The sequence below is a fragment of the Pagrus pagrus genome (genome assembly GCF_965226575.1).
Source record: "Pagrus pagrus genome assembly, chromosome: 3".
Classification (NCBI taxonomy): Eukaryota; Metazoa; Chordata; class Actinopteri; order Spariformes; family Sparidae; genus Pagrus; species Pagrus pagrus.
The window spans coordinates 2791181-2815783 of NC_140187.1; the positions used below are offsets into that span (position 1 = coordinate 2791181).

General features: G+C 39.9%; 1 protein-coding gene across 1 annotated transcript in view; it reads left to right on the plus strand.

Annotated features, from left to right (window-relative positions):
* The window catches only part of LOC311255474 (serine/threonine-protein kinase 4-like), a 30950-nt gene extending 8303 nt beyond the window's left edge, over positions 1-22647 (plus strand). The window contains exons 9-11 of the mRNA XM_084349988.1: positions 330-540; positions 12604-12755; positions 19204-22647. Of these exons, the coding sequence (XP_084206114.1) occupies positions 330-540; positions 12604-12755; positions 19204-19362 (522 nt within the window). The 3' untranslated portion in view covers positions 19363-22647. The remainder of the gene's footprint in view (positions 1-329; positions 541-12603; positions 12756-19203) is intronic.
* The last annotated feature ends 1956 nt before the right edge of the window (positions 22648-24603 follow it).

Consider the following 24603-nt stretch of genomic DNA (forward strand, 5'->3'; position numbering starts at 1 on the left):
ACAAATGGATTAAAATTAAAAAAAGACAAGAGTCTTAAATGTACTACAATGAACTATTAAGTAGTCGCAAAGAAATGGAACTGAAAAGAAAATTAAAACGATCCAAAACAGCAAAAACTAAAAAATCATTCATGTGTGAATCATCAGGGTTTTTTGTGACTTTTTGAATGAAAATCTTTTGATGTGGGTGATGTAACGAGGTTTGATACTCCAGAAGTAGAAGCTCTATAAATACAATACAGTGTGTTCTTGAACATGGCTCCACCTCATGATTAGTGCCCACCTGACATGTATTTAATAATCTTTTAACCTCTGCCGCTGTGTTTCAGGATGAGGACGAGGTGGACCAGGGGACTATGGTGCGGGCGGGAACAGGCGACTCAGGAACCATCCGGGCTGCTGGTTCGTTAGCGAGTTCACTCGGCGGGACGGCTCGGACGATGATTGAACACGATGACACTGGAACCATGCAGTCGCAGCTGGGCACCATGGTCATCAACTCTGACGATGAGGATGAGGAAGCAGCCGGCACTATGAAAAGTAAGACCTTTCAAGTACTTTTGCATCAGAATCTTCTACAGAATTACACGTGTAGAGATGTGTTACACAAATAAAGGTCATCATGTGTGATCAACAATTGGCTCCCAGTTTACTGAACAAAGCCTAAGAGGAACCAGCTGATGAGGAACATGCTGACACTATTTTCAAACAAAGTTACTGTTGTGGACACGGGCTGATTGTCACCACATCTGGCCCTGAAACTGTGTTTGAAATCCTCAAATCCAGAAAAAACTTGGACTGGTTTCACAGATGATCCTTAATAAATCACCAGGATTCACCCACACACTGTTTTGAGTCGCTCAGATCGTATCAAACATGTCACTAAATGAGTACTGTAGTTGTTGAGCAGTCAGCGGCCAATGAAAACCAAGCTCATTGAGTTGAAGTGGATGTTGTTTATCAAAGTGTTTTATTGATCGCGACCATGCTTATTGTTTAACACTTCTGACATTAAATCATTTCATCATTCTGGAGCAGAATGAGTCTGTGAACCGGCTGCTTGTTGTTCATCTACATTTAATCTTCCAAAAAAGTGCAGCTGTTGAGTTCCTGTTTTATCCACTAGAGGTCACTGTGTGACCATCACACTGAGGAGGAGGGTTCACTGACTTACGGTGAACTGGTGGACAACTGTGGTGTGTGTCTGGTTTCACCGTATCATCTTGTGCATCTAGGAAATTAACGTTTTCATCCACCAACAACAGAAGCTGATGACCTCCAAAGTGGTTTTTGTTGTCCCTTTTCTAAATTGGAAAATAGTGATCTTCAGTAGGGTCTTGGTTTCAAATCAGTCTTTATTTGAATGATCTGATTTTGCTTTATACATTTTGAGATTGAACTTTCAATATGTCCTGTTCCTGTTTATGCGTGACTCAAGGTCAGAAATTGCACTGAATGCAGGTAGATGTTTTTGGCGAGTAAATCTCTAAAGGCTTTCCACCATTGACGGGTAAATATTTGTACCAAAACAGACGAGATTTAAACTACACTGAGTTTCTGCAGTGTTTTGGTTTCATTAATGGACACGCTGTTTGTGTCCTCTGCTGTCTGTCTGTGTCAGTTTCACCACAGGGAACTTGAATGCACCTCGTAAACTCAGAAATCAACACGCAGATGGCCACAGCAGTTGTTTTAAACTGGAACGGTTCTTTTTTTCTTCTTTTCCCGTCCTGAAATACATAAACCTGCGTCTGTTATTACTTTCTTTTAATAATTAGATGATAAAAATAAAAAAATATCCCATTAATTTCTCCATAGCAGTTTTTAACCACAAATCTCCAAAACTGTTTGATTAAATTCTTGATGTTAGCGATGATATTTTAATAATGCATCCTCGTACAATTTACAGCATTACTTCCCTCAGATTTCTTTCATATCCAGGCAAAATGTGTATTGTGACTGAAATATCCCTGGAAACTGGATTGATGTTGATTCCAGGGATGGATACTGAAACCCGGCATTAAACATGTCCCGGGGCTAAATCATGAAGTACAGCAGCACTGATGCACTCCGACATTAACTGTTTTTTTAACTGTACTTTTTCACGTTGTGTTGTAATTTGTTATCACTGGTGTTGTGGCCTCTCCTCTGCTGAGCTCCTCTGTATTAACACACATGGAGCAAGTCAGTGACCAACAGAGCAGAGAGGCGGCGGTGGTGACTGTGAAGTGAACCAGGTGATGACAACTGAAGTTTACTTTGTGTTGACAGCAACAACGCTCGTTACTGGTAGTGCAGTAAGTTCTTGCCAGTACAAGCATAAACGTGTAAACATGAAGAAAGCGGTATCCTAATCTGCTCTGTCCGCAGTCTCTCATTGATAAAATCTTCACACTTAATAAATATGATGTGATCATCAGAAGAGTTCCCTAGTTTGCGACACCTCTTTGATTGACTGTTTTAATCCTCGGAGGACATGTGAAAGCGATCAGTGTAACTACTGGGATGGATAATAAACCAGCTGTGGTCCTGAGGGCCTGAGTGAGGAACAACTTCTGTTTAAAATGTGGTGGCTCATAAACTTCTGTCAGTATCGCATTTAATACAATGAATATTTTACCTTCTGCTGGACTGTGTCATTTGTTCAGAGATGTGTTGGTGCTGCTTCAGTCTGTTGGAGTCTTTTTGCAGTGTGGGAGTTGTAAGCGTTGGATGTATTGGCCGCTTTTGGAGTCTCAATAAGAGTTGGACTCTCTGCTGGCAGCCTGTGGGTGTGTTTTATGTGTTTGTTTTTATGTGCAAAGAATTAACCCCAATGAGACACTACAGCACAGTGAGTTTGTTGGATGTGTGTGTGTATTTGCTTGTGTGACTCCAGTATTGCACACAACTGATGCTTGTTGTAGTTTGCTGATGAAAACAAAGCTACTGTGGAAGTTTATGTCAGATTATTAAACGCCTACATCACATCTATTGAGATTTATGTTTAAGTCACTGGGGCCTCGTAGCAGTAATGAACACTGACAGGAATAGGCAGCATATGGACGTCCTGCAGTGGTGGAGTCAACACCGGCTCACACTTGAAGTTACCCAAGATAATCCAAAGAACGTTTGTGAGCATTTCATGTAGGAACTATTTCCTTTCTACCAAACGATATCGTATGACTGCGCAAAACGAAGCGTGCATTTACTCATGGACGAGAAGCTATCTTACTAGGCCAGCAAACGTTAAAGCTCTCAGAACGCACAATACACACATGTAATGTTTGCTGCTAAGCAAAAGATGTTTGCAGAGAGGAGAGGGGAAAAGAAGATGGAGGACCACAGTCTCTGATTTCACAGAAAAAAACAAGACAATCTATTTTATTTTATTTTTTTTATTTTTTGTAAGCTTTGTGCAGCTCGAGCCGAGTGTCATGTAGTTCCATTATATTAGAAGCAGACATCTCTGGACGATATCCCAAAACTCAACAACTCACAGCAAAACAATCTAGATGGATAAACAACACTACAGGTAGAGGAACATCACATATTTTGATTGTACAGTAAACTGTCCTTTACCATGAACATGTGGAGAGATGCATCCATGTACGCACACGCGCACACACACACACGCACACGCACACACACACGCTCACAAGTCCTCCAGTCAATCTCTAAAACACATACTCATAAATCCACACACACACACGCACACACAAACACACACACTCTGTCTCCTGTCTGATGTCCTACTATTAAGTTAGTATTGATCTCCACTGCTGGCAGTTCAATCCACATTAACACAGGAACATTTAGAGTTCATAATTACATTAGTACCCCGATACCCTTCAGTTCAGTGTGCATGTGCGTGTGTGTGTGTCTGTTGTGTAATGTCTGTGCTGCCTGAGTGCTTTTCTACAAAGTTTTGTGTGTGTGTGTGTGTGTGTGTGTGTGTGTGTGTGTGCGTGCATCCCAAACTAATGACCACAATCTGATGCTGAAGGAGCCTTGAGGATTGAGATAAGATATTAGATCAGATATTGATCCTCTCTAATGGTTCCGAATAACAAAAAGCCTTTTAATTTACACTGATTAGCCTCGAACCCTCACTGACTAGAATCCTTGATAGAAGTCACTCTCATCTGTCATTGTCTGCTGCACTACTTCTCCAAGACATTCACAGTCGGGTTAAATTTATCAAATGACAAATGTAACCAGCAGGATATTAAACTCAGAAGTCCACCATAGGACACTTGTTGTAAACAAAGGTTATTAGTGTTTTTTCAACAGATATCTTAAACTTGGATCATCTGACTTTACAGAGTTTTTTAAAGTCCTACATTGTGCCCTGCCTCCTGACCACTCCCAGTAACACTGCACTGTTTTCTCTAAATCTTACGTTATTAATGTTCCTGTGAATGTTTCCACAATGATTCAGGCCTTTCCTGCCTTTTGCATTACGCAGTGCAACTTGTTGCAATACCTCAGCTGCTGTCAGGGTGTTAAATACCTCCTCCACTTCCTCCTCTCTCACTGAAAGGCCTCCAGTCTCTGTTTGTGGAACAGCTCACATGCACTCATTAGTTAGCATGCTACCTGTGGATAGTGGTGTTATTATGGGTCCCACTGATTAAAGATTAAACCGATTAATTACATTACTGTTTAGTGTTATTTCTTACTGATTATGAGTTAAAAGTTTGAGTCAAGCTTCGTGGCTGTGTTCTCTGGTTGTGTCTGTGTTTTCCTTCCAGTTGTTTTGTAAAACAAACAGCTAGCGGTGATGATACAGCAGATTGGGAACTGTAGTATTTAACGACCTGAGACTGAGACTCAAAAGTCAACTATCTTTCTTCAGAATCGCTTTAAGAGTTTGACTTCATTACAAAGTGTTGCTTTGATTGTCCGCTGTCAGCTGTAAGTTTTTTATAAAGTAGCCCAAATAAAACACCTCACATTTAGGATGTTTCACCTGCAATGCCTCCGTCGTAACAGCAGATGAGCCGCCTGTGATGGTAGGTTGTTGTTGATTATGTAGACGATCAAAACCAATGTGCACCGAACAACATCGGAAAAATCAGGTGCACTTAAAGTTTGTACAAAACAACAACAGAAGGAGGCCTACATTAAATATGAGCGGTTGCACCACAATCAGTGTGTTTACAGAAGGGATGTAACACCAGAGAGCATCTCTCTGTGTCTGCGGAGCATATTTGATTGACAGCAGACGGGAGGGGAAGAGCAAAGGCTGATCATTAATGAGCTCGTTAATCAATCGTGGATGGTGTCGTTCTCTAGGATGGATAAAAAAATGAGAGTATAAAATGCAAAAATGAGCCAGCAGATATACCTGGGCGGACCGCCCATGTCTGAGAAACACAACAACGTTTTGATGTAGCTTGTAGTTTCAGGCTGTGATGCTCTTCGTATCAGAAATCATTCTGTTTAGCTTCTCAGCTTTAAGCACCTTTAATTGCCTCCAGTAGCTGCGTATCACTGTTGCTGCTCCAGCTGCTGCTGACTGTGCTGATATGTAGGAAAAACCAACAGCCAAACTACAATAAGTGACTTCAGGACACTGGCATAAACCTGTGTTTTTCACATCACGCAGTATTTTTACTTCCCATTTCTCCTTCCATGCTGGTTTGAAAACCTCTGATTTAAAAATAGCTTGACAGATCGTTAAAGGTCTGATTTGTTGTAAATCTAAAAGTAGGGGCTTCTTGATGGAGCTTTATTTCTACTGATGTTCAGCAAAAAAAACGTGTTGATCCATTGTAGAAGAAGTAGGGAGCTGTGATGTTGCCAAGATCTGATTTATGAATTTGTTTATATTACTACGTTAGCGCTTCTTTTTACGACAATACGCTTTTGTTTTAAACTGAGTTAAATTACAAGATTTCCTCAATGCTCCTGGAAACTTGTGTGGTCATTAACGTTTTCTCAGGTTGTTGTCCCAGATCTCTGATAATGATCACGTCTCTCTGCTGAGTCTGACAGATGTCACACTGTGATATAGACAGCAGCTGTTTATTTCATATTTCTTATTTGTTACGTCAAAAAGAAAAAATAATATCTTGTTTATTTATGAGAGAAGTATTCTGCTGTATTATGATATCACTTCAGACATTTATAGCAGTAAAACTTATGTTAATATTTTAAGGGTTTTATTTCAAAATGTATTTGTTTTTCTTCTCTCCAGCAGTGAGACAGACACACAAATCAGCAACGAAAGCCCAAATGTGTTTATTCTTTTTCTCTGTCTCACGTAACCATTATATGAGCAGCAGCGGCCAGTGAAGTGACAGTGATTCAAACTTTCCATTTGTTGTTTGAGATGCATGTAGAAACATCATGATGACATAAATGAATTATTTAAATTGAGGTTTCCGTCTCTGAGCCTTAACAATGTTCTCTAATCGTGAAATGCGTAAATGCTTTGCTCGTCACAACACTGTCTTAGGTGTAGATGTTCTTATAACCTAGAAGTACAAACAAGTGGATTTTTTGCACACACTGAATACAAATACAGTCGTGTATTTTCATTTACTCTCGAGTTAAAACGATTTAATGGCTCTCTGTACCTGCTCAGTGCTCACATCGCTTTACTATATTAAAGTTTAATTTTGTTTTGGAGAAGGAGCAGATGGTAGTCCTCCCTGGAGTCCACTCTGGTTCGGCCTTCATTTTAAGTTCAAACTGTATAAAAGCTTTACTTTCCTGTAAACTTGTGGTTTATGTTCAGCCTGGTGTAGAGGCTGCAGAACAAAACATTAACACTGCTGGAGATTTCCCTCCTACCGAGGCCTGGAAACAAAATGATGTTTACTAATGCCATCAGCACGCTGTAGTTTGTCAGGATGAAGGTGTCCACCGTGTCATTTGTTTGTGTCATTAAATCTTCTGCCTCATCTGGATGTCTTCGTAGCATGGGATCCATCTTCATTTTAAGCCTGAAACTTCCTCCGAGATAAGGAAACAGTTCGGCTTTTTTAATTGAAGTAAACACAACAACGTCGACTCCCCACAGGGATGAGACTGCTGTGAGGTGACATCTGATCTGATTGGCCGGAAAAAGGCACAGCAGAGAGAAGAGCAGAGCGAACAGAGTAATGGTCTTGTCAGTGGGTGACAAACGATAATGATGGAAACATTTTTACTACTGGTTTATATTGTGTTTATTTATGTTGGCTCCTTTTGGCAAAAGTCTAATCAGCTGATCAAGAAGCCTTTTCAGACCGTTTAGTGTCTGTGATACAGTTTAATACTGTGATTAATCAGCTGCGGTTAAATATTTTAATGCCTCTGTCATGGCCGTGGCTGTGTCCAGAGGCATTTTGTCTGTGGTTTTCTTCATTGGTGGGTTATCCGTTAATTATTTTCTCAATTGATCAGTTGTTTTGTCAATAAAATATTAGAAAATGGTGAAAAAAGTTGACCAGTGTTTCCCAAAGCCCGACATTACGTCCTCAGATGTCTTGTTTTGTGCTCAACCCATATTTTATGAGTTTGGACAGACATGGATGTAAACTGCAAATTGCCTGGTTTGCGGGGGCATATAATGCAGGGCGGTAATTCTAATTTTTAACATTGCTTCCAGTAAAACGACTCGTTTCCGTCCGCTCATCATGCAGTCTGAACCATCTGCTGTCAGAGTGTGGAAAAAGGACGAATGCCTAAATGAGATCTGTCAAACAGATGATTTCATTTGAAAAAGAGGAATGTGGTGTGGCAGCGGCTCAGCTGGTAAATCAATACATCACATATCTGAATCAACCTCTTGAGTTTTGAAGCATCGTCGAGCTCCCGTCATCTTTTATTTCTGTCTCTGTTTACTGATCAAACAAATGCTGCGAGGAAAAAAATAGCAAATTCACTTTCAGCATGAGAAAAGGTCACATAAAAGTATTCATGCAGTGTCTGCATCTACATCCCTCCTCATTTCTTCTCTTTTCCCCTCACTCAACAGTCTAAGTTTGTAACGTCACCACTGATTTTCATCACTTATGAAAGCAGAGGTGGTAAAAGACCACACATTCTTTCCTCCAGTAGATGTTTAGATATTTGTGTGAAAAAACAGACAGGTTCAACTTGTTTACTCCAGTAAAAGTAATAGAGTACAGGCTCTGAAATGTACTCCGAGTATCAGAGTAAAAAGTCTCCCTCTGAAGGACATTTGTGGTCAAAGCTAACTGAAGCTCACGTCATATTAATATAACTCAAAGACTATTAAAGTTAAAGGTAGAGTCAGTAGGATTTGTCCCAGCTGTTCCTGAACGCACCACAAAGATACTTGATTGACGTCCTGGGAATGAGACTGAACAAATAGCCACATTTTGGGTTGGTAAAGCGTCCCGAGCAGCAACAAAGAGAGAAAATAAGAAAATCCAGACAGAGAGCTCACATGCATCATAACTAAAGTAACGAGCCTGTTTTGAAAATGTTAAGAGCAGAAAGTCAAAATATTTGTATGGAAAAGTCAAAAGCTGAAAAAATAAATACTTTCACCTCTGATCAAAACGCAGGAGTCTCATAGAGAAATGATCCAGGTCAAACGTGGATGTTGGTGTCAGGAGGCGTTCGATTATCTTCTCAAAAAATTTGCTCTATTTAAATTTTGCCTTGTGTTCCTATGAATATTTAAACCAGAACCATGTGAGGTCAAACAAATCAAGTGTCCCTTGTGTTTGTAAAAATCCTCAACTTCATGTTCTCAGTGATGAAATTTAAAGTGAAAAATCATGTTTCTAAACCTCACGTGGTGCACGAGTCCATCTAAAAACTCACCAGTCTCACACTTACTCATGTTGCGGCTGTGTTTTTTAAAAAGAAGCCTGTTTGAGCAGAAGCTTGGTTAACGCTTCTTAAATCGAGTTACATAACAGGCAGATTAGCTGAAAGAAAGGTGGAAACAGCAGCTTTCCTAACTCAGAAACTGTGAGATTATAAAGATCTTCAATGCAGAAAGTTCATGTGCATGTTTCTACACCATAGATCATCTCGTTTTAATTACTGCGTGGGCTTTTCTTACCATTAACCTTTTCCCCTTGAAGATGTGTGACACTGATACAAATCATCGCAGTAATGAGAACACTAACACAGCAGTTCAAAACATGTGACAGAAATATATCATGAGGATGTATGTATGCAGAAGCATAAAGCAAGGAAAACACTGCTCACGAGCTTGCTTGCCTCCACATGGGGTTGGCATAGCAACCAACTAAGCACAGCAGGTCACAGTTTACAGGGATGTGAAGCACAGTTGGAAAGAGTCTTTGACCGGTGAGATAATTGCTCAAGTTTCCCAACAACACCAGATACCAAACTAGAATCAAAGAGACGTTAGATCGAGGAATTTATGACTCTGACCTTCTTTTTATCTGATTATGATGGAAAAAAAACTCCATATTGGGAAAACTGCGACTGGTTTTCTTAAACAATGGCTTCTCCAAAGTTCACGCTCTTGGCAGCTCAGTCTGGTGTAGAGGCACCTGGCAGCAGAAATGTTGAATAAACAGCCATTAATTACTTTTTACAGTCGGGAGATTACTAGACTATAAAATGATCCTTAGCTCAAGTGAAAACAAACCGAGCCACGAGTGAGAGCGATGAGACGGTAGGGATAGTTTCTCTTTAATCATCATTATCCAGCTCAGAATACACAAAGCTGGCACATTCTCACACACGTAAGGTTTCAACAACAGATGCTTTGTTTCCCCAGAAAAAGGTTTAAAGTTACATGAAACAGTTTCTGACCACACGTGGGCGGACAGAGTTGTTTCTTCTTTTTAGGTCCAGACACAGCAAACTGATGTCAGAGAACTAGAACCTGATAGGTCCATTTCATGAGTTTTTTGCTTTTCTATTTCTGTTCAAAAACATTGGACGTGCCAAAAATCGGATTTGTTCAGGCAGTCTGGACAAAGCCTCTGAAATAAACCAGCAGCACTAAAACATTTATATACCGTCAACTTAACAAGTGCTAGTAGCTGACGTGTGACATGAGCATAAACCTGCCAAATGTGTGCACATGAATTGTTGTATATTTTAGGGCATTTAGCTGGAGATACCAGTGAATGTGCATCTCGAGAGCAGTGAATCTCTTCATCAGCCGTGGCTCAGCAGAGGGACTGGAGAGCCAAGCTTCAACATTTCTAAATTTGTCATCTTCGATGTAACTGCCAGATTACACAGAAATTTGTGGCGAGGGAGATTCCTGTTTATAAAACCAGGCTGAAGTGTGTGTGTTTGTAGACTGATCTTGATGGATTCCAGTACTTGTGTTTTTGCATTAGCCATGCTGAAGTGTCCAAGAGCTCGATAATGAAACCCTTCTACCTTCTGCTGGACTCTGGAGGGAGACAACAAACAAGAATTGAATCACTTTACACAATAACGAACATTTAAAGAGGTCATATTATGCAAATTTTCAGGTTCATACTTATATTTGGGGTCCTAGTAGAAAATGTTTACATACTTTAATTTTCAAAAAACACTTTTTTTTCTCATATAGTGCATTGCTGCATCATACATTTTCACACTGTGTCTTGAACGCTCTGTTTTAGCTACAGAGGGAGACATCTCACTTTTGTTCAATCTTTGGTGAGAGTTGCACATATGCATTCCTTAACGGGCAGGATGTAGCCAATCAGAGGCAGAGTAGGGCGGGTCAGGACGAGCAAGGTAGTGTGATCTAAAATAATGCTGCTACAGCAGTAGCAACTGTGTGTCTGCTGACTGACTGGAGTGTTTCTGTTTTATAATAAATACATACAAATATACATTTATATAATACCTGTTACATGGTGATGCACAGAAGTTACAGAAGTAAAGGCTTGACTCCACACCAGGTGTTTCAGGCAGTGCAGCATTGTTTTCTGTGGGAGAGAGTAACTATCTTTGGTGTGGACGTCTTTTTCCACTTTGCAGACCTTTTACATGCACATAAATGCTTCATAACACAATAAAGGAAAGGCAAAAACCCAAAAAGCATTATATGACCTCCTTAATTGCCTTCGACCTATCTGATGTATAAGCAACCTGCTGGATCAAAATCTGTCTTGGTCCTTAGTCCACTTAATTAACCTGATTATTGTTGATAAATTACTTTTATCGCTCCATAAACCAGCTCTAATTTCCTCTTGTTATGACATTTCCACTCTCCAGGGGGCCTATAGAAGACTGTACTGTCAAATTCAAACAAAGCTTGGACAATCAAGATGTTGCAATAAATCTGTGGACACATTTATTACATAATACAGTGTGAGGGTCAACTTAATAGACCATAATAGAAAGTCAAGAACATGAATTAATAGAAACAGCGTGCCACTCACAGCGTGGCTCAGTGAGAGAGCGTCCTGTACTGCTGGAGTGGAAACAGCCTCTGTAACACAACAGCAGCTTATTAAAGCCGTGAATCACACTGAACTACACTGATACACTCATTGATTCGCTCCATTCATGGACTCATGGGGGCAAAATTAAAGATGCAGAGAAGAATATGTCCAATGGACCAAGTGTTGTCTCAGTAACTTCACACACTAATTGTCTTAATAGCTGTTTTCTTTTCCATGCACGTACACAGACACTAACACACTCACACATACAGTGGATCCTCCCACTCATTACCTAGAAAACTTATTTTGTTGTGGTGTTGATCCTTTTCTGGTGCAGTTTGGTCCTTTGTGATAAAGTCTGTTATGTTTGTTACGGACAGGAACAAACATCGTCACAGGAAGATATCTTTATGTTGTGAATGCTTTTTGCATTTTCATTAAGAAAGATCAAACCATCTCGCTGTCCCTCCCATTGTGCTGATTGGCTTATTAAAATCAGTTATTCTGGGGAGAGTTTGATGCTTTTGAATTCTCCTTATAATTATATCTCTGGTAACTCGTTCTGTTTAGCAGACATGAAGGGGGTGCAGTGGGTTCAGGTATGTTTTCTGGCACAATTTGCATGTTTACAAAAACTGCAACAGAAAATAAGATTCAGACAGAAAATCATCTCCCCATTTGTTGTACAGAGGAGGACCATCCTCTGCAGCAGCCTCATGCAGCCTCTAGCTGAATGAAAGTGCCTGCAGTGATGATGCAGTGACTTAGATTTGAAACATGTATACATGCTGTAGATGAACAGTGCCTTCTTGTAGCCTTCTTATATTTTATATTAATTAAAGCATTAAATCTCACTCGACTCAGTTATAAGTCTCGACACTGATTTGAAGAAAACATTGATTTCAGGTTAAACACAACATAAGGACTGCTGCTGTGTTTGTTTGAATTATCATGTCCTGTGTTAAAATCATACTCTCTTATGTTGAATCATGATGTAATTCGCTGATGAATGCATTATTTTCTTCAAGGAGGAGAGAAAAATGCACTCTTATGTATGTGTAATATGTAAACAGAAATATTTTACTCTAATTATATCTGCCGGTGTAGCAGCAATTAAATACGACACCGCTGTTAAAGACAAAATATCTTCATGTTTGAACACAGAGAACCTTTTATAACCTCTTCCACAAGTTTTACCTTCAACCAACCAGTTCTTCTAACCAGCCCTGCATCCTCCTGCATCCTCCTACAGCAGTCATAAAGTAAATGTTGATTGTGTGTCTTGCAGGGAGAGATGAGACGATGCAGCCGACCAAGCCGTCCTTCCTGGAGTACTTTGAGCAGAAAGAGAAGGAGGCCAACAGTCAAAATGACGGAGGAGGAAGAGGAGAAAACAACGCAGACAACCGTAAACTGCCCGCTGACGGAGATCTTCAAGTGGTGAGTTAGAAACGTGCTCTTTTACCGAATATTCTTCATCAGCTGTTCGGTCGTGATTAGCCTTTCTGTCAGGCAAGTCATCAAACAGAGACGGAGTAACCACAGAGGGGCACAGAGCCAGCCTCCTTTTCTGTCCAGCTTTAGTTACTGTGGCCATGACCTGCTATGCTAACATTAGCTAGTCTAAGTTTAGGTAGGGCATTCGAGCCTTGTGGGCAGAATGAATGTAAAATCAATATGCAGAGCATTAAAACTAACTAAATCACTTTCCCCAGATAATGATTGTAATTAGACCTCATTGGTAAGTTATATCATAGAAATGTTTAGCTGATGTTTATTTATTATTTACTTTTCCTACTCAAATTCTTTTAATTGAAAAATGTATCCTTGAGAAGTCCCCACCAAATACATTCACCAATCACCTATTTTAATCACTTAGATAAATGAAAAAAAGAAAAGTAGCTGCTTTAAAAGAAAAGTTCACCCTCAAGCTGGTGGAAAGTCGGGTGAAGTTTCGTAGTCCACAGCTGATGTAGTTGGGGGCTATAAAACATAAAATGGCCTCATGCAGTTTATCTTGTGTTATCCAATTCTCTGGATTCCCCGAGATCCCACATTGATTTGAAAAGACGTTATTTACACCCTCTCTGGTGGCAAAATGTTCATTGTAGGTGCTGAGCTAAAAGCTATAATGTGCTCCCCGCACAAGCTCGACTGCAGTCGAGTGTTAAAATATTACCTTTTTCAAATCAACTTCTGTACTCAGGGGTTCTTGAGAATCTTTTTTTAAGGAATTAAATGATATTATTAAAGTCGTATTATTTTTTTGAGTGTTTTGATATGAACGGGGTGAAGATTTGTCGTTTACGTGCCTCCTTAGTTTGACTCTCTTTGTTCTCGCCCTTCCGGCTGCCTTTACATTTTAGCTCCGTTAGCTGAATCCTCTGAGGGAAAGCATATTACAGTGAGGGCAGAAGCAGTGGTTGTTTGTCTTACTCAAAGACATTTAAGCAGGACAAATGGCTGCTGCTGGAATTAAATATTTAATATGTGACCTTTAAATGCGAGGTGGTTTCTCTTACCAGACCTCCCTGCTCACTGCTCCCTGTACAGGCTTCTTATGTCTCTACTGCTGCAAAGGATATGTGAACAATTCAGCTTGTTTCTCAGAAAACAAAGCAACCATTTATTGATTGATATTTTTCTGCAGTTAATTGTGGACAGATTTAGCAACGATAAAATATTATTTAGATGCTGTGTGTGTCTGTGTGTGTAGTATTACGAGCACCTATTGAGACTTAGATCTGTGCCACTGTTCCTTTTTTAGTTGTTGCACTAACAGACAGTGACAGGTAACCGCTGGCTGACCCTGATTCTCACTCTAGTTCTCCTGGATCCCTGTGAACACACACACACACACACACACACACACACACACACACACACAAAGTTACAAAGTTACAAAGTTACAAAGTAAAGGTAGAATAATATATATAAATAAAGGTATAATAATAAAATAATAACAACAGACTGCAGGAAAAAACACACCGCTGCCACAAATTTAACTGAGCATCTTTTAAATGCAGCGGCATCGTTCGGCTGCCCAACCCTTTCTCTCCACTGCTCGCTCAGCCACACACACTTTGTGACACACACACCTTTTTGTTTTTGCCGTTTCATCGTCACTAGAAACGCAGCTGTAGCAAGTCACTCACTGTCACTGTGCTCATTCATCTTTTAAGGCGCTTCAAACTACATCATATCCAACTATAAAATAAAAGCCTGAAAAGCCATCAGTAAAACTGAACTACAGAGAGTTGTTTGAATAGAGATGATGCATTGTCTCGTCTAGTCACGTTGATCTGAACCGTGACGACCGGCACGTTGCACCAAGTTTCAACCCGTCTCATCATGAACCTTTGGTCTGAACTTTATTCACATCAGTGTCCTGTGTTTTTGTGTCCTGGTTGTGTTTGACTTTTGAATCTCCCGGGTGAGTAAAAGGAAAGTCTCAGTGTGACCAGTCCAGAGACATTTTAACAATGTATGTGCAAAGACAGCAGGACTTGACAGCATTTAACAGTGGAAGTAAAACCTAAAATATCTGTGTTTCATGGCACCATTCAAAGTATCAGGCAGTCCAGTTTGTTAATTCAAACAGGCTTCACTTGACGACACAAATCCCACTCTGGGAGGATTTATTGCTCCATTAGACTTGCAAATGTGAGGATAAAAAGCTAATTTCTTCTGGGATCTTTAATACTTGGAGGCAGCACGTTGACAGCTTCATGCTGACGGTGTTTAATTTTAGATCTGACTACTCGGCTATTTTTGTGTTTTGCTGCCAGATGTTTTTTTAATGTAGTTATCAAGAACATTGTCATATTGGCAGAAAAACTCTGGAAATTCTTGTTTCCACCAGTTTGTGGTTTATATGTTGAGTTGAATTGTCTCTTTCTCACACTTACTGCAGACTTTCTCTGATAAGGGTTGGGGGGATGTAGTTAAGTAGAAATCCCTCTGTAAGTTTGAACATTTCATATTAAGATATCTTTGTTTTAAGCTGCCTTGGTTAATATTTACCATTTTTTTCTGTGGCTCATGCTTCAACCAGTTCAGTGGTGTGAAAATGCAGCATAGGACATGTGGTGGGAAAGCACTAACATACATTATTCATGAGAAGCAGACGTAGAACAACCAATCTCCCTCAATTGCTCGAGTCTGTCCACTTCCTTTTTCTCTATTTTTATTCTTCCTTATTGTTTTTTCTTTTCTCCCATCTCCCCTCTGACTCCTCCTTTCCATCCCTCCTCTCTCCTCCGATGTCTCCTAGAGGAGGCTGTAGTCTTATCTAACAGATCCTGACAGAAGGTTGAATCCCAGGCTGCAGGTTCTTCATGATCCCATCATCAGTCACACGTTTATCAAAGTTTTATAGTTAAATACCTTTAGGAGACATAACACCCAGTATCACACAGGTTTCCAGAGACCAGGCTGGTTTAGGTGTTGGTGAAACAAACACGAGTCTCTGTGCGATCTGATGTATGATGCATGAGACAGACGCATTAACATTAATATCAAGGAAGACTCGTCCACTGCTGAGATATTATGAGTCTGCGTTGAGGGTTTTGGAGCTGAAGATCCTTAAAATGATGTTTTGTTATTTGGAATCTTTTTTGTGTTTTTCGTCCAAATTATTCATCACAGTGGTCAAAGTTGATTTCCGTCACTTTGCAGAAATTTGTATCTTCTAAGTGTTGGTTTCAGAAATATTGCCAAGAATGAGATGCAAATGCAAAATAAATGAAAACCTTTCAAACACCTGCAGTAACAGATTTTTTTTGGCTGCCTGCAGAAACAAGCTGTGAACACAACAGTGACATTACGTTTTACCTTTTTATGACGAGCTTGTTAGCAAACAGTTTTCTGTTCATACATCCAGCAGATAGAGGGCGACATCAACGTTCATTTGACGTCATGTGTCCGGCCACGTGGTCAACGTTGCATCTTGGTATTCACTCGGTTTTTGGTTCCCACTTAATCCTGAGAAAAATATGAATATTTAAAATTAAGTTGGCTGCTGCCGCATAAAGCGTAAGACTGACAGTGAAGTTGTGGCTGGAAAACTAAAACAATGAGCTGAAAGACACTGAACTGCCTTGTAGAGCCGAGGTTACCTGTCAGGTGATGTTTGTCTGTGGGTTCACCCCCCCGCTGAGTGATCTATTGTTAAAATGAAAGTGTTGATTAAAGCCGTTTTAAATCAAATGGGACTTGATTGTTAATTAAGAAAACAACAAAATTCACAAAGCTTACTCTCCTTTCAGTTTCCTCCTCCCTGTTTCCTCCTTATTGTTTTAAATCATCACCTCCATGTTCTTGTATCCGTCCACTTAAATATAAAAAGGTTTGTGGCAGGAAAATATTCAGTTTCTTGACCAGTTTTTGCTTCTACCTTTCATTTCTGTTCAGTTATTTAGTCTAACTGGTTTTCAGGGATATTTTAAAGCTCTGTATTATAGAGTGGGTGTGGGTGCGTGCGTGACTGTTTGTCAGCTCAGATGTTGAATGTTTAATGACTTAAGATGTTTTTCTGTATTTACTTCTTGGTAAACAAGACCTCGAAGCTCGTCTTGCTTGAAAGAATTTATTATTGTGACATTCATGAAAAATATTTCAGAATTAATATTCATATATTTCTTAGTTTTTTGCATAATACTTTGAATATCAGACTTTCACCCTGCAGGTATGAAATGTTTTCATCTTTTTGGATCTGAATTCACGACCACGGCAACAGATTGACAGTTACACCAAGATTTATTTTCCCGTTAACTGAATAATCGTTTGTTGATCGATTAACGTAATTAACAGGGTTGTCCCGATTTAGATTTTGAATTGCAAAGTGATTGAAATGAGGCGTTCATTTCAACAATAGAAATCAAACCAGAATCGACGACCCAGCTGAGCGTCGTGTTCTGGTGTCGTTTACTGCTGTAGATGCATCTCTGCTCTGCTCAAGGTGCATTCAGGCGCACGGCTTCAACTCTGAAATCTGAAATCTGCATCGCTTCCCACCAGAGGGGATATGTGCAGGGACGGGGACATCATGGTGCGTTCAAGCGCTCCGCATAAAAAATGTACATGACAGCTGTCGAGGCATAAAAGTCAAACAATAGTGGAGCTGTCAGTGCTGAAAACATTTCTAAATCGGTAATTGTATCAAATCGTGACGCCGCTAATAATAATTTTGTGTTTTTGTTTAAATCAAATGGGAAGTTGAAGTTTATCACTCCGGCTGCTTCAGACCATTTTAGAGCTCAACAATTATTTTATTACTAGCAAATAAATCAACAACTGTTTGTATAATCCATCAGTTTTGTCTTCTGTGACATTAAACTAAATATCTTTGTTCGTTGAGCAAAACAAGATAAATGTTTTGATTTGATAGAGCAACATTTGAATCAGTGATTTAGTGAAGTAGAAATCATTAGTCGTGGCCCTGATCCACGTCTCCACTGTTGATCAATAGGTTCAGTGTTACAGAAGATATTTAAAGTTTGTTGTTGTGTATGTTGAGTATAGAAAATAATCCTGATTGATCACTGAGGGTGTAAATGAGGATGTACAGTGAGTGTTGTCACGAGTTAGAAGGTTTAAAACTGACTCAAGGTTTCGTCCCTCAGTGTCTGTTATACTTAGATCCCGCTGTAGGCCAGTTGTAGGACTGTCCTTGTGTCTTCACAGTTATCAGTCGAGTGGACGAGGACGCCAGTGTTATTTTAGCTCATTGATCGTGCGTAATAAATAGCCGGGGAGCAGAGTGCTGCTGGTAAAAGCTGAGAGGAGGAATCCCCGGGGAAGAGCTAAAGCAGGCACCAGGTCTCCGTCTGAGGCCGACGGCACGGAGGAAAAGATATTGAATAGATGTCAATAGATGAAAGCTACTGAAATAGATTCAGACACCTTGATTCTCGCTGTCATGCATCAGATATTTTTAGGTTGCGGTAAAGATTTTCTTAAGTGTCCATTAATGGACTTGGAACTGATTGATCTCTGAAACCCTCCAGCTGCAGAGGATCAACAACGAGGAAGAGAAGTCACTGAAGCTTAACTGGCTTCAAGTGCAGCTCTGAGGGACAAACCTCTCATTCAAAGGTGGTTCAGACTCTCCAGTAGTGACTCTTTAACGTCGACTGTGAGATCTACGAGGCAGTTGGTTTGTAAATTATAAAATCAGTGCCTTCATTGGATGGGGACAGAGGCAGACAGAAAACAGGGAGAAAGAGGGACATGATGTGCAACAAAGGCTGGCAGCTGAAGTCAAACCAGTGACGATTGTGCTAAATTAAGTGAGAAGCGAGACCTTATGGAAAAGTTAAGTTAGAAGATGTATCCAACAGATGTTTTCCCCTCTATAAAGGGTATTTTTTATTTTGAAAAATCATCTATGTCATCTGAGATTTGTTCAATAGTACAACCCCGAAAAGTTGGGACACTGTGTAGAACATAAATAAACACAGAATGCAGTCGTTTGGCAAACAACTGCGTCAGAATAAGCAGCAGACAAAAATCACTGAAGTTAATGAGTTGGTCAAAAAAAAGATCAGCAAAGAATCACGTTCTGTTTTTCTTTACACAGCGTCCCAACTGTTTTTAAATCAACGTTTCCAAAAACTCGCCTGTTAGAATCTCCTGAACCGAAGTTGACATCTTCTAAACTTGTATTTTTGTCAGACCGACAGTGGAAACACAAAGATGTTCAGGTCAGCGTCAAATAGGACAAAGAAAAGATGAAAATCCTCACGTGATAATCTGTCAATAAGCGTTTGGTATCAATGACTGGAAAATGACATGAAAATAATTCCCGTTGATGTTGGTAGATATTCTGAACTGTGTTTGTTTGTTGTTTTACACGACGGATGTGAATAAAGATGATGTGTGTGTGCAGGTGAGCACGTGGTCGGTGGAGGAGCTGCGTCTGCGTTTGGCCTCTCTGGACCCTCAGATGGAGCAGGAGATCGAGGAGATCCGTCAGCGTTACCAGGCCAAGAGGAAGCCCATCCTGGACGCCATCGAGGCCAAAAAACGACGGCAGCAGAACTTCTGAGAGGAAACTGCTGAGCTCCTCGCAGCAGCAACTGGAGGTTTGATCTCTCGTGTTCAAACGTGTCTCACAGCTGCTGAAGGACACGAGACGACACCGCTGGACGTGATATGAAAAACTGTAACGATCGTCACTCTGATGTCAAACTGCTGAAGAAGAACAAAGAGCTCATCGTTGTTCAGGATATTATTATTGTGTCTGTTTGGTTTAAGATCCACGTTTCCTTTATTCTGCCTTCTGGAGACAATCTGGAGTCTTCAAGAACTGTTTTGGATTTCTGGCTTTAACGGTTTCAGAAAGTGAGAAAGTTTGATTTCATACCATCTGCAGCTGATTTGGACATTTTACTTTTTTCTTTTTATTTCTCAGATATCTTTGAGTTGAGTTTTTTCACTGATTTGTGTGGTACAACGTCATTTTAACTGCTGTCTGTTTGACTAAGGTACTCGTCTTAAGTGTTTCCTGTCATTGTTGGTAAATGATGACGCTGCTGGACTTCTCTGTGCTCTCAGTCCGGACTGTGAAAGTCTGAAGTTTGCAGTCTAGAAATGGATCAGTACCTGGTCCTGTCTGAAAATACAGATTATTGTTATGGACACGTGAATTTGAATGTTTCTCTCAAACTGGAATTGAAATTTTCTGAAGCAAAATGTTTGAAGTGAATTTAATCACAACATTTTGACTTTCCTTTGTTTAATTTAATTTGGTGTCCAGCGTCTTATTTGTCTTCCTGAGTAAGCTACAAACAAAGACCCGAGTCGACAAATTGATGAATTGAACAAAGCGCTTATTTCCTGGATTTATTAGTTTGATCTGGCGCCGAGGACCGAACGAGATTTATCCCCAAAAACGTGCCAAGAAGCCGCAGACTGAATCTGGCGTCGACCGCAGTCTGATTTAACTTCTAACATTCCTCGGAGCAACTCAGCCGCTCGTTTTTCATACGTCACAAGGAGGATTTATATTTTTCTACACATGTTTAGAGGGTAGATACATGTTGGCTCGGAGAGTTTTGATCACAGGGACGTCGTCAGAATGAAAACCAGCTTCTCAGGTCATGAAACTCCTCAGGGTGTAAAATAATGATGAGAAATGACTGTAGATAGTTCACACAAAGAGTCACGTCTGTGTATATATATGAGCACAACCGAGCTGTATTTGTATATTGTGATTAATTTGATCAGTTGAAGGGTTTCGTCCCAAAAACGAGACACTTTTCTTTAAGTTATTACTCTGAATATTAAACTGTTATCAATAAGAATCGGTGTCGGATGTTTTTGGCGAGAAACCCTTCAGCTGAGTCCAGACCCGATAACAAAATACTGTATTCAAACCTCCAGACTTGTTCTCGATGTGCAGGATTCTCAATGATACGTGAGCACAATTCATTTATATTTTTCTGTTCTGTGTTACAAGCATAGCAAAATGTTGTTTTGTTTCTTTTTCTGCCTCATTTTGGATGTTTTTATTTTATTTCTGCACAGTGATCGATACAGAAACTGTCTGCTGACTTGATAACATGAAAAAAGGGAAAATACTGAAAATAATGGAGCTTGATTGTTATAAAATGTTATAAAATGTGGTGCTGAGCTGTTTGGGAGGCATCAGGAGTTAAAGTCGTAATCACTGGAGAAGATTTGAACAGAAGTTAAACTGTTCAGATGTTTTGGAATCAGTTTTTACATGAATCACTGTTTTTGTTTTCTTTTTAATGCTTTTAATTATTGTCTGAACCTTTAACACAACATTGTTTTCTGTAAACTGGTGACTAAATATTTGTTTGTTTTTGGTCAGAATCACTGAATTGTGCTAAAAAGAAATCACAGCACCATGAAATCATAAGAAACATCTGGATTATATTTAAATGTGCTTTAAAGGAACAGTTCTTCCAAAAACTGAATGTAATCCAGTCATCAGCTCCTCCCTCCATGCTGATGTAAAGTCAGGGGAAGTTTCGTAGTCCACAAAACATCTCTGGAGCTTCACAGCTAAACGGAGCTGCAGCATTCTCCCAAACAACCGAAGTAGCTGAACAAAGATAAAATGGTCCCATACAGCCCAGCCGCTGTAATCCTGGTCCCAGAGATCCCAGACTGATTTGAAAAGACGTTATTTTCATCCTTTTTTAAGCCGAACTCTTCACTGTCGATGAGGCCTGTGCGGTTGAACAGTGAAGAGTTTGGCTTTGGAAACGCGACGTACCAGGAGCCACACTTTCACATTTCCTCTGTCTGACCTGTTAAACTGGGGATTCAAATGTTAAAACAATCTCGCTCGTTATTTTTAATTTTTCACTGTTGTTTGTTAGTTTTCACGTTGGGGGGTTAAAAAACAAACATAAACAAAAGTACAGGGAAAAAATGCACCTTTTTGATTTTAGAAGTCTGTTGTCGGTTTGATTCTTGTGAATCATCTCTTTTACCAGCCTCGCCTAAAAACTGTTTGGTTTTTTTACAACAATTCAGTTGTTTAGCAGAACGCTTCAACTGTTTTTCTGTGAAGCTCCAGAAATGTTTTGTGGACTACGAGACTTTACCTGACTTTCCATCAACATGGAGGAGAGAATGACTGGATTTACATTATTTTGTTGAACTGCACCTTTAACTTGCTCTCGGTAGGAAAGCGATCTCTGTAAAGATGTTTCAGAAGCACAATCGCTTCCTGAGGCTCTCATTTATTTAATGAATGAATCGGTTACGTTGGCGTCTAAATTTTTACTGAAACACAAAGTGAGCGGAGTCGTGTTTTCTGAAGTGTTACCAGCTTCGGCTGCTCAGATGTTTAATTTATTCACTCATGGATCCTCAGTCGCTCATATCTTTTTAATATTTTGGTTGTTCATGTGTTGTTCAAACCGTCTGTGGTCTCATAGCTCAGTATTCAAGTACAAACTGTAAAATATTCAAAAGCAAAACTCATTTGGTTCCATATGAAACTGTGATGCCTGAAAAAGTGAACAAACACAAGAACAAAAAGTGAAGAGGAGGAAAAAAATGAAACAGTTTTTTACAGATTTACGTGAAACACCAGTTTGAGTTCTGCTCGGCCTTTTCTTCGTTTGGATCTGCTGTTAACTCGTCTCTTGAGCTCTCCTCACATTTTTGCACACTTCCTGTTTGATGCCTGATTTATTGTTCAGTTTCTGAAGTAAATGCTGTTTTATGCCTTAAAGTATGCAGTGGAAAGTTGTGCATATGTTTGAGATCACTGATATTTGGTTTGTGTATTTTATTTGTTTTTGTTTTTGCTCGACTAATAAAGAAATTAATAAAAGTAAAGAAAGTTGAAGCACGTGTCTCTTTGTTTTTCACACCACATCCTACATTTGGCACTAGAAGGCTGTTTTCACATTCACATCTCAAAATGTAAATTTTCTGTGCGCTCACTGAAAATCAGATTTTAAGAGGCCTACGAGCGTGATTTGTGACTTCAGACAGTTCGGAAGTCGATCCTGGTCCGATATTCAGCCAAGACGAGCGTGATGTGGAAACCTTTGAAAAGTTGAGACATGAGAAATATTTAAATAATCACATAGTCAAGATTTTATAAGGAGGAAGAACAAACATGTCATTTTAAGGGCTTTAATTAGATAATAGAACATTTTTTTTGTGTCTAAACCACATCAGAAACACATTATGAGTCAGAGTAAAGTGTTTTATACACATCGTAAAACATCTTTAAGTGGTGGAGGATGTAGTCAGATTACTGAAGACAGAGTAGAAATACCACGCTGTAAAAATATAACAAGTTCCTGAATTGGAGTGTGATTCACTTTTCCCTGCAGTAGATTTCTATATCATCTACCAGCAGTGACGTCAGAAGTTTCAGCTTGTAAAGTCGATGTTTTCACATTTCTTCCTCTGTATTTTCCTCCTCTTCATCGGCCTCGACTGAAGGACGGAGCGACTGAACTCAATGTCGTTGTCGCTGTTTATCAGATCGGTCGGAAACTTTTAAAGCTCGTTTCCTTTTTGTTCTTTTTCACCACGACGAGACGTCTGCCGGCCAAAAGAGCAGCGATAAATTATTTATCAGCTGGTCACGAATCTGATCTCAGGTGTGTAGTTTCACCCCTAAATAAAGAGCCGAGGGTGTGTGTGTGTGTGTGTGTGTGTGTGTGTGTGTGTGTGTGTGTGTGTGTGTGTGTGTGTGTGTGTGTGTGTGTGTGTGTGTGTGTGTGTGTGTGTGTGTGTGTGTGGTCACAGATAAAAGAAGTGTGTCTGAGAGTTTGTAGCTTCTTAAAGCTTCCTTGTATTTGGGACCTAACTAACTTGTATATATTTCTTAAATAAAGACACTAAGATGATTGTGATGTCGACATAATTCGACTTAAATCAAACTTGATCGTCGCTTCATGCAGCACAGAGGTGATTCGGCCGCCTGCTCCTGACTCCCGCAGGTAGATTTAACTAAATACTCGAGAGAAACACAAAGAATTATAAAAACAATGTGATTTTTGATCTTTATACTTGTATAAAATCCTAAATGTTGCTCTTCAGTAAGAAATCAGATATTTATTCAAAGGCCACTAACTGCATTTTAACTGCCTGGCTCATATTGAGTTGCCATCATCTATCATCGGGGTATTAACGGGGCTGTGGATCAATACCAGTGCAGATATCACTGACACACCTGGCATTGAAGACTTCCTGTGCACTGAGGCGTTCAGCCAGAACCAACACTTTCAGGTCTGAAGCAAGAATTCGACCTCCTCGGGTCTCCAGAACATAAAACAGACACACGAGCTTCTCTCCTGTTGTCTTCATGTGTTTACTTCCCTCACTGGTCCATTTCATTTCCAGCAGAACTCTGGGACCTGTGTCATTCACCCATAAATAAAGGACTTACAACCATATTTAGTTTGGTGAAGAAAGGTTTCTCTGTGAAAAACTGTGGAGACGCGTGGCTGAACATCAAATAATCAAAGTTTCCAATGATCGTTTGTGACTGACCATTAAATAAGGATGTGAAGAACTCACTCTGTAACCTCATATTCACATCACAACGACTTGAATCATCATTCGATCATGAGTGTTTGCTCCTGAGCGTTCAGTTTCTTTTCTTCTGTTCACCTCCTCCTCTGACAGATCGCAGCTTTCAGCTCTGACTCGTCCTGACGGAGCTTCAAACTGCGTTAACGTCATCTCCTCTCCTCTTTAATGCTCTCAGATATGAAGGAAACCTGCAGGAAGACTCATGAACGTCCATTATGTGAAACACAAGCTGAGCTGCAGAGACGTCTTA